At 48.7% G+C, this 10,328-nt stretch overlaps 1 protein-coding gene across 1 annotated transcript; it reads right to left on the bottom strand.

Annotated features, from left to right (window-relative positions):
- Window positions 1–1,437: 1,437 nt before the first annotated feature.
- Window positions 1,438–9,474, bottom strand: LOC129822377 (sodium- and chloride-dependent GABA transporter 2-like). Its single transcript, XM_055880619.1, has 13 exons — window positions 9,357–9,474; window positions 8,956–9,090; window positions 7,989–8,129; window positions 5,014–5,101; window positions 4,463–4,595; window positions 4,064–4,302; window positions 3,862–3,986; window positions 3,644–3,756; window positions 3,406–3,543; window positions 3,166–3,268; window positions 2,830–2,930; window positions 2,393–2,563; window positions 1,438–2,142 (listed from the first exon to the last, which is right to left on the bottom strand). Exons 1-13 carry the CDS (start codon window positions 9,472–9,474, stop codon window positions 2,017–2,019), a joined length of 1,731 nt encoding a protein of 576 aa, XP_055736594.1. The 3' UTR covers window positions 1,438–2,016.
- Between the last annotated feature and the right edge of the window lie 854 nt (window positions 9,475–10,328).

The following is a 10,328-nucleotide window of genomic DNA, read 5'->3' as shown; positions in this document are numbered from 1 at the left end:
TAGACTCATCCTTTTTCACAATCCTCTTACAGCAAGTCCCCTTTAAATAAGTTGCCCTTTCTTTACAGTATGTGTTAGCATGAGGCCTCTCTTTCTCTCATCTTCCTTTTATCTTTCCTTTTGGCTTCAATTACCAGAGTCAGAACAAGAGGATCTGTACAGAGGACAAGAGGGATGAGGTGTCCACTATTACTCACTTACAGATGCCATCCAGGCAACACGTCCGCAAGCAGTCAGACCCCAAGAGAAGCTTGTCTCACTGGAGGAGCCCTGTCTCCTCCCCCAGCCCCAGCTCTCGATCTCACTCCAGCCTTTCCTGCCTTGTGTCCCCTCTGTGTCCAGCTTTTACACTTCCACCTCCCCCCTTCCGGTGGCTACTCTCCCCTCCTGGCCAGCAGGTGGCCCTACAGGCACGGTCCAGGCCTGTCCTTGTTCAGTGCGGCGCACGACAGGTGCTTCCTGAACACGGTGGGCATCCTAAGCCAGTCAGGCCTGCTTGACATCACACTGCATACCCAGGACCTCCTCCGCCAGAGTAATGCCATAGACCGAGACAACGCCCAGCTCTGCCAGCACACACAGCTGCTGTACCAGGCCGCCAACAAAAACAACAACCCCAATGACAACAACAACCCCTATAACAACAACGACCCACACAACAACAACCCCTATAACAACAACGACCCACACAACAACAACCCCTATAACAACAACGACCCACACAACAACAACCCCTATAACAACAACGACCCACACAACAACAACCCCTATAACAACAACGACCCACACAACAACAACCCCTATAACAACAACGACCCACACAACAACAACCCCTATAACAACAACGACCCACACAACAACAACCCCAATTCCAACGCAGGCTGGGAGAGGATACATCAGGCTCAGTCAGGCTGCTACCCCAGCCTCAAGAACCTAGGGAGTGAAGAGGATCACACCACTTATAGTCCAGAGCCAGGAGTGGGAGGGCACGCCACTTTCAAGAGATTCGGTTGGCTCTAATATCAGCAGTCATACCCACAATGAGGTGGGAGGCATTGGAGTCAACATGGGCCAGCATTCCTGTGGAACGCTTTCAACAGTCCATGCCCTGACGAATTGAGGCTTTACTGAGGGCAAAAGGGGGTGCAACTCAAAATTCCTAATGTTTTGTACACTCGGTTTATAACCATATGCTATGGTTTAAAGATGTCATTGAAACATAAAAGGTCATCTCATTCAGGGTCTTATTCAGATCCTAACAGGGAATTATGTGTTAGCATTGGTCATTGATTGTTTGTTTTATTATTGACAAAGTATTTTGATTTTAGACTAAATACTGTATACTGTGTAGTCGAAAAACTGTGTGTGTTTGCTTCTTGAGTCTCATCTAAGGGAGTGCCAAGACACACATTTCTTTGTGACAAAGACAAAACACGCTTCATTTTTTTATCTACTTTAATTAGTGTTTTTAGAAAAACATCCTGTTTCTGATGTCTAATAAGGATTATAAAAATGCAAGTGAAGGCTAACGTTGAGGTAAAGCACTAATTTACAAAACAAAAATGCCATTAGTCAGAGTTGCTGTATATTAGCCAAAAGTGGTCTTTCATATTAAGAAACTGACAGAATCTAGATGACCTTTTATATGTGACTATAACTGCTACCATGGAAACTTGAGTGAGTGACTTCAGAAAGATATGTCATGAGGTACTTCCAGTAACCCATGTTAAGCCTTGAGTGGGGACAGTTGAAAGAACATTGTAGATTGTCATTGTACAAAACAGTGTCTCTAGGTTGCTTGACGCTCTGTGCTTGAGCTATGTTCTTTCAAATGTACGGTGGCAACACTTCAAATATGGAACATTATGACACTGTATTGAAACATGCACCATTGTTCATTATCAATGGTATTCTCTCAACGTGTTGGTAAAGATACAAGAGTTCAGCTAGGTGTTGTGTTAAAATAAATGTTCAGTATACGAAGAGCTTTGACACAAAAACTTTTCTAGGTGTGTGTCAGTTCATTTGTCTGTGCTTTCCCCTGCTGCAGTCATGAGTACATCCATCTCTGCTCCAGAGGACAGCCTTTCTCTTCCGGGTCAACGGGAGGTCATGGTCTGGCCGACACAAGTGGAGGAAACGCTGGGGAGTTGAGGGGAAAGTCAGCACATCAACATGTCAACTTTAGTGGTTAATGATTTAAACTTCAGTATTTCTTTGTTAGTTGGTTTCTTCAATTTATAGTGAATTAATAATACTTACCCATTCAGTTTACAAAAATAATTTGAGATCTATAAGTCCTCCAATTTGACCCTCTAAACATAATTATTCTATGACCAATCCACGAAGGAAACCCGGGTTTAAACTCCAGTCACAGGTCAGTCACACTCACCTCTCTAAGGCTGCCTGTCCCGGTGCAGATCTGCAGCAGGGCCCACCCGGGGACCAGGACGATGGAGGAGAGGGCCAACAGCCAGCCCAGAACATACACCCATCCTGGGTACACATACCAGCGGTTGAAGGTCAGGGGCTGGTACTCCACCAGAGAGCAGATGAATGACACCTGGGAGAGACACGAGGAAATTAGGATTTCTTCAACATTAATGCTTTTAACTTCTAGAATAACTCCAGATCAGTCCTTGTTGACGTGAGCATGTGAATATAGTTGCTTGTGTAAAGCAAGTGAACGTCCAAATGCAACAGGTGCCATTTGGCAAAACATGCATTTGTAAACTATTGCATTGTGATAGTGCCATCTCATGGTACCTTAGAGAATTGCACAATGTGAGTCCTGCTTGCCGTTACTGTCCATCAAAGCCTGAAACTCACCAGGGAAACCAGAGGGGTCATATAGAGCCAGCAGAGCTTGAAGATGGGGTTAGGCCTCATCCCTGTCATGTCCTCTATTACACCATACATACGCTCTGCACCTGGTGGGTAAGATTGGGTACACGTTAATGACATTATCTAAATGTTGACATGTTGTATTGATATCAGGTTAATCATCTCAATAAGATGGATAGTGGAATGATACTGGTTTGCCTTTCTATAGGATTCTATGGCACTACAGTGTTTATGTTTTATATATATTTTATAAATTATATTTTTTATTCGACATAAATCATTGACAGAAATGTATTCCAGGTTAGTTCACGTCAGCCTCACCAAATATCCATCCCATGGCCAGGGTCTCGAACACAGAGAGGAAGAGCACACAGGTTCCGTTACAGGCGTAGTAGTCAAACAGCTGGAACACATACATTCCACCCTGGGGACAGGAGGAGAGAGGTGTGAGTAGGACAACCACTCTCTTTAAGTAGATCACAGTTAGAGATCTGGAACACCATTTCTGTCATTTCTCTCTCTACTCTCTCACTCTCTACCCTCTCTTTCTCTCTGTCTGACCTCTGTGACCATGATGAGTTGGAAGAAGAAGCAGGTGAGACAGAAGAAGAGGAGGAAGAGCTCCCTGCGCCCAGTCCTCCGCAGCACCGTGGGAAACAGGTCTGATACCGACGTCATCACCACCTCCATGGCAACAAACTAGATGGGGGAGGAATACAGAACGCCATAGTACACGCCTTTAAACTTTAGAGATGAATGGGTGAACTATTGTGTGTGGACTGTGTAGATAATAGCTAACCTGTGTATCCAGACCCAGTAGAATGATCATGATGAAGAAACAAGCAGCCCACATCTGAGGCAGGGGCATCATGGCTACTGCCTGGGGGTACGCTATGAACGCCAGCCCAGGACCTGAAAGAACCCAGTTTAAAATATCATGTATTTGTTTCACTTCATTTCATCCATGTGTCCAACTGTCCTGAAGATAACATAATAAAAAACGAATTTGTGCAGTACCTGACTCCGCCACCTCCTCAATGGGGACGCCCTGTTCATGAGCCATGAACCCCAGGACTGAGAAGACTGCGAACCCAGCAACCACACTGGTGCCGCTGTTCAGCAAGCACAGCCACAAGCAGTCTCTGAAACATACACAGACACAACATTCAACACACACAGTGTCACCACACACAGTGTGCTGATGAGGATAAGGACTCACTTGTAGCAGTTGTTGTTGTAGGTATTGTAGGAGCCCAGCACGGTTAAGGAGCCCACTCCCACACTGTAGGAGAAGAAGATCTGGGAGCCGGCCTCCATCCACACCTGGGGGTCAGCGAGCCGGTCTGGTTCCGGGTAGAGGTAGAACAGGACCCCCTGCATGGCCCCTGGCAGAGTCAGGCCTCTGATCAGCAGTACCAGCAGCATCGCGTAGGGGAAGGTAGCAGTGAAATATACAACCTGGAGAGAGAGTGTGTGTATGGATGGAGACAGGGAGAGGGGTGTGAAATCACAAAGACAGAAAGCCATGCGAGAAAAAGGATAAGAGATTGTACTCTTTCAATGCTAAACAGAACATATGCTATGTGTGTGCATATGTGCTGTGCAGAAACACACACACCTTGCCTGTTGACTTGACCCCTTTCCAGATGCAGAAGTAGCAGATGACCCACATGACGATGAGACAGAGCAGCACCTCCCACCTGACACTGCCCACCTCCTCTATACCCCCCGAGATGGCCAGCACACGACGCCTAGATGGAGAGAGGGGAGAGACACAGAGGGAAGAGACAGCGAGAGGGAAGAGACAGAGAGAGGGGAAAGACAGAGAGAGGGGAGAGACACAGAGAGGGGAGAGACAGAAAGAGGGGAGAGAGTCACAGAGAGGGGAGAGAGAGAGATAGGAGAGAAACAGAGGGGGGTGAGACAGAGAGAGAAAGGGGAGAGACAGAGAGGGGTGAAACAGAGAGAGGAGGGACAGAGAAGGGGTGAGAGAGAGATGGGTGAGAAACAGCAGCAACTCCCACGTGACACTGCCCACCTCCCCTATACCGCCCAGATGTCCAGCACACGACGCCTAGAGAAAGAGACTGGTGAATGTAGACAAACTGACATTGTCTTTTCTGTTGTGGCCAACTGGAAGATCAAGGTATGTTGAATCCGTAAACTTACTCCCAGAATTCAGTGGCTGCAGAGGTTGAGTTCATCTGTCCGGTCCAATTGAAAGTACGGTTTTGAGAGGAGAAGTCAACACAGTCATCTAATGGGGAGAGAACAGAATGTTTACAACTACAACTTGCTCTAACAATTCTTATGGTACACCCTTTATGTTATTATTTTTTCTGTCTTATTTTACCAGGTGAGTTGACTGAGAATACATTTTCATTTACAGCAACGACCTGGGGAAAGTTACAAAACATAGTCAAAATACATACCAAAAACGTGAGTGAAAATCACCTGGAGGTGAGTTGGAGTACTAAGTACCAGTGTTCTAGGGGTTGGTGCAGCCGGTCTAGGGTACCTACCAGTGTTCCAGGGGTTGGTGCAGCTTGCCCAGGGTACCTACCAGTGTTGCAGTAGTTGGTGCAGCTGGCCCAGGGTACCTACCAGTGTTCCAGGGGTTGGTGCAGCTTGCCCAGGGTACCTACCAGTGTTGCAGTAGTTGGTGCAGCTGGCCCAGGGTACCTACCAGTGTTCCAGGGGTTGGTGCAGCTGGCCCAGGGTACCTGCCAGTGTTGCAGTAGTTGGTGCAGCCGGCCCAGAGTACCTACCAGCGTTCCAGTAGTTGGTGCAGCTGGCCCAGGGTACCTACCAGAGTTCCAGTAGTTGGTGCAGCTGGCCCAGGGTATCTACCAGTGTTCCAGTAGCTGGTGCAGCTTGCCCAGAGTACCTACCAGTGTTCCAAAAGTAGGTCCAGCTGGCCCAGGGTACCTACCAGTGTTCCAGTAGTTGGTGCAGCTGGCCCAGAGTACCTACCAGCGTTCCAGTAGTTGGTGCAGCTGGCCCAGGGTACCTAACAGTGTTCCAGGGTTGGTGCAGCCGGCCCAGGGTACCTACTAGTGTTCCAGTATTTGGTGCAGCTTGCCCAGGGTACCTACCAGTGTTGCAGTAGTTGGTGCAGCCGGCCCAGGGTACCTACCAGCGTTCCAATAGTTGGTGCAGCTGGCCCAGGGTACCTACCAGTGTTCCAGTAGTTGGTGCAGCTGGCCCAGAGTAACTACCAGTGTTCCAGTAGTTGGTACAGCTAGCCCAGGGTACCTACCAGTGTTCCAGTAGTTGGTGCAGCTGGCCCAGGGTATGTACCAGTGTTCCAGTAGTTGGTGCAGCTGGCCCAGGGTACCTACCAGTGTTCCAGTAGTTGGTGCAGCTGGCACAGGGTACCTACCAGTGTTCCAGTAGTCGGTGCAGCTGGCCCAGAGTACCTACCAGAGTTCCAGTAGTTGGTGCAGCTGGCCCAGTGTATCTACCAGTGTTCCAGTAGTAGGTGCAGCTGGCCCAGAGTACCTACCAGTGTTCCAGTAGTTGGTGCAGCTGGCCCAGGGTACCTACCAGTGTTGCAGTAGTTGGTGCAGCTGGCCCAGGGTACCTATCAGTGTTCCAGTAGTAGGTGCAGCTGGCCCAGAGTGCCTACCAGTGTTGCAGTAGTTGGTGCAGCTGGCCCAAAGTACCTACCAGCGTTGCAGTAGTTGGTGCAGCTGGCCCAAAGTACCTACCAGCGTTCCAGTAGTTGGTGCAGCTGGCCCAGAGTGCCTACCAGTGTTGCAGTAGTTGGTGCAGCTGGCCCAGGGTACCTACCAGTGTTGCAGTAGTTGGTGCAGCTGGCCCAAAGTACCTACCAGTGTTCCAGTAGTTGGTGCAGCTGGCCCAGGGTACCTACCAGTGTTCCAGTAGTTGGTGCAGCTGGCCCAGGTTACCTACCAGCGTTCCAGTAGTTGGTGCAGCTGGCCCAGGGTACCTACCAGTGTTCCAGTAGTTGGTGCAGCTGGCCCAGAGTGCCTACCAGTGTTCCAGTAGTAGGTGCAGCTGGCCCAGGGTACCTGCCAGTGTTCCAGTAGTTGGTGCAGCTGGCCCAGGGTACCTGCCAGTGTTCCAGTAGTTGGTGCAGCTGGCCCAGGGTACCTACCAGTTTTCCAGTAGTTGGTGCAGCTGGCCCAGGGTACCTACCAGTGTTCCAGTAGTTGGTGCAGCTGGCCCAAAGTACCTACCAGTGTTCCAGTAGTTGGTGCAGCTGGCCCAGAGTACCTACCAGTGTTCCAGTAGTTGGTGCAGCTGGCCCAGAGTGCCTACCAGTGTTCCAGTAGTTGGTGCAGCTGGCCCAGAGTACCTACCAGTGTTCCAGTAGTTGGTGCAGCTGGCCCAGGGTACCTGCCAGTGTTCCAGTAGTTGGTGCAGCTGGCCCAGGGTACCTGCCAGTGTTCCAGTAGTTGGTGCAGCTGGCCCAGGTTACCTACCAGTGTTCCAGTAGTTGGTGCAGCTGGCCCAGGGTACCTGCCAGTGTTCCAGTAGTTGGTGCAGCTGGCCCAGGGTACCTGCCAGTGTTCCAGTAGTTGGTGCAGCTGGCCCAGGGTACCTGCCAGTGTTCCAGTAGTTGGTGCAGCTGGCCCAGGGTACCTGCCAGTGTTCCAGTAGTTGGTGCAGCTGGCCCAGGGTACCTGCCAGTGTTCCAGTAGTTGGTGCAGCTGGCCCAGAGTACCTACCAGCGTTCCAGTAGTTGGTGCAGCTGGCCCAGAGTACCTACCAGCGTTCCAGTAGTTGGTGCAGCTGGCCCAGTGTACCTACCAGTGTTGCAGTAGTTGGTGCAGCTGGCCCAGAGTACCTACCAGCGTTCCAGTAGTTGGTGCAGCTGGCCCAGAGTACCTACCAGTGTTCCAGTAGTTGGTGCAGCTGGCCCAGTGTACCTACCAGTGTTGCAGTAGTTGGTGCAGCTGGCCCAGGGTACCTACCAGTGTTCCAGTAGTTGGTGCAGCTGGCCCAGAGTACCTACCAGCGTTCCAGTAGTTGGTGCAGCTGGCCCAGGGTACCTACCAGTGTTGCAGTAGTTGGTGCAGCTGGCCCAGGGTATGTACCAGTGTTCCAGAGGTTGGTGCAGCTGGCCCAGGGTACCTATCAGTGTTCCAGGGTTGGTGCAGCCGGCCCAGGGTACGTACCAGTGTTCCAGGGGTTGGTGCAGCTTGCCCAGGGGAGCTGAGCGCTGAAGGAGAAGACCAGATAGAACAGAGACCAGGCCAGAATGATGATGTAACACATGCAGCTGTAGAGGAGGATCAACTGCCCTGCATAGCCAATACCTGAGAGGGAGACACATTGACAGACTATATAACCAGATGATTTTCACGTGGTCCTAAATGGACAGGTGTTACACTAACCCTAACTTTATCAAGAGTGAATTACCACACTTTCTTTCTGCCAAAGGTTGGGGAACAAGGCTCAGACAAACAGTTCCTACTCATCTTCCATCTCTTCCAAAAGTAACTTGATTACTCCTACTAATCCTATTAATCCCTTCTCCCTCTAACAAAATGTAATAAAACCTTTCCTGCTCTAACACTTGTCTTTTCCTTCTAGCACTGACTTTGCTGATAGTTGCTCTACTGAATGAAAACATGTACTTACTATTACTGTGATATGTGTTTGTCTCACCTAGCCACCTTAAGATGATTGAACTAACTATACATTGCTCTGGATAAGAGCATCTGACTCAAATGAAAAATGTATATGTAAATGATAGAAGCATTTACCTTTGATCTGTGAGAAAGTGTCACCAGACTTGGCACTTGTTGTGCCTTCAGCCTGCTTACATATTAACCCCTCTGTATTCACAAATGAACCTCTTCATGTCATTCTTATCCAGTGGCACAGAGGCCATAGGTGTCAGTGTTTTCGGCCTCCTAGAACAGCCATGGATTCCTTTTATTTGTAGTCAGGAGTTTGTGTCAATTTATTTAGGATTAATTGGAAATCCACCCTCATTACACTGTTCATCAGTCCAATTCAGATGAATTGAAATAGTTTGAGCATCATGTATTCCTATGTTCTTCTGCCTGTCCTGTCTACAGCCCTGTTTCTGTGACTCCTCAGTGGCTGGGGGTGTCATCGTGTTGCCATGGTGCTCACCCTCGGCCAGTGGGCACAGCCTCTTCCAGCAGGTGATGCCCCCCTCCTGAGTGTACTGTCCCATGGCCGTCTCCAGCAGGAACAAGGGCACCCCGCAGGTCATCACAAACACCAGGTACGGCACCAGGAACGCCCCTGACAAATACACACCACCAGATCACTACATGAGAACAAAATGATAGCTACTATATAGCTACTATAAAGTACCTTATAGAAACAAGAAGAGAAATGCCATGCTTCCATACCTTGTCTTTGTCTTTTGACCTCTATACCTGGTCTGTACGAACGGTACTGTATCAAACATGCTGTATGATACAGGGGTTTAAATGATCTAAGTTGCCTAATTTGATCAGCTGATCATCATTTGAATAACAATGGCACCCTCTCCTTCATGGACTCACCTCCACCATTTTTGTAGCAGAGGTAGGGGAACCTCCACACGTTACCTAGTCCCACCACGTTCCCTGCTACGGCCAGGAGAAATTCTGTCTTGCTGCCCCAGTGACCTCTCTCCTCCATCTTCACCTTCGCTGATCCCTCCTTCGCTGCACATCCTTCCTTCACCATCACCAACATTTCCTTCTGACCCAGGTCGTCATCCTTTCTTTTTTCGTCCTCTATCCAGGCTTTTCCTTTTGTTCCATCTCTCCCATATGCCTGTCCGTCCATTGTGTTCTGAAGGCTGGTATCTATCCCAAGTTCAGCCAGCGTGACTGAAGCGGCAGGAGTCTGAAATGTACTCATTGACTCAGACAGACACATTCCAACTGCTACTGTTGAGTTTGGATGACTACAATCCTTCAATAAGTTACTAAGGCCCGAAAGGACCCTACTCAAAGACATAGAATCTAGAGTGCATCAATAAGTTAGAATGATGAGTTATGATTAACCTACATAATCTACTTAGGGTTCAAAACAATCAAATGTTCAAAGGAAAGGGTGGAATGGCATTCCATCTCCTTGCATTCATAAAGTTTTTAATTGAATTGAAATCAAAATGGCTTTTGTCTCAACCATTAACACTGTGCCATTTGTTATGTTCAACAGTGTGATCATGATTCCTGACAGAAATTAAGGGGAAATTCCTAACTTGTCAAACCTGTCTGCTGTACGTGTATGAGGAAAACTGACGTGCTACTCGGAGTCTGTGATGCAATCTTTGCAAGGGACCAATCAGTGTGTTGTACAACAAGGTAATCAGGCTTTGTCAACAAACCCACAGTAAAAAAAGTGTGAATGGTGTTACGCACGCCTCTGAGAAGAGGGAACGCAACTCCCTGCTACAACTCAACTCTCTGAAGTGCAAGAGGTATGGACTGTAGGTGCGAGTAAGGATGACACAAAAGCAGAATTTACCGTTTACTCAAATTTAT

Source organism: Salvelinus fontinalis, chromosome 24 (genome assembly GCF_029448725.1).
Source record: "Salvelinus fontinalis isolate EN_2023a chromosome 24, ASM2944872v1, whole genome shotgun sequence".
Lineage (NCBI taxonomy): Eukaryota > Metazoa > Chordata > Actinopteri > Salmoniformes > Salmonidae > Salvelinus > Salvelinus fontinalis.
The sequence above is the reverse complement of the archived record's forward strand: the minus strand, read 5'-3'. Positions and strand labels throughout refer to the sequence as shown.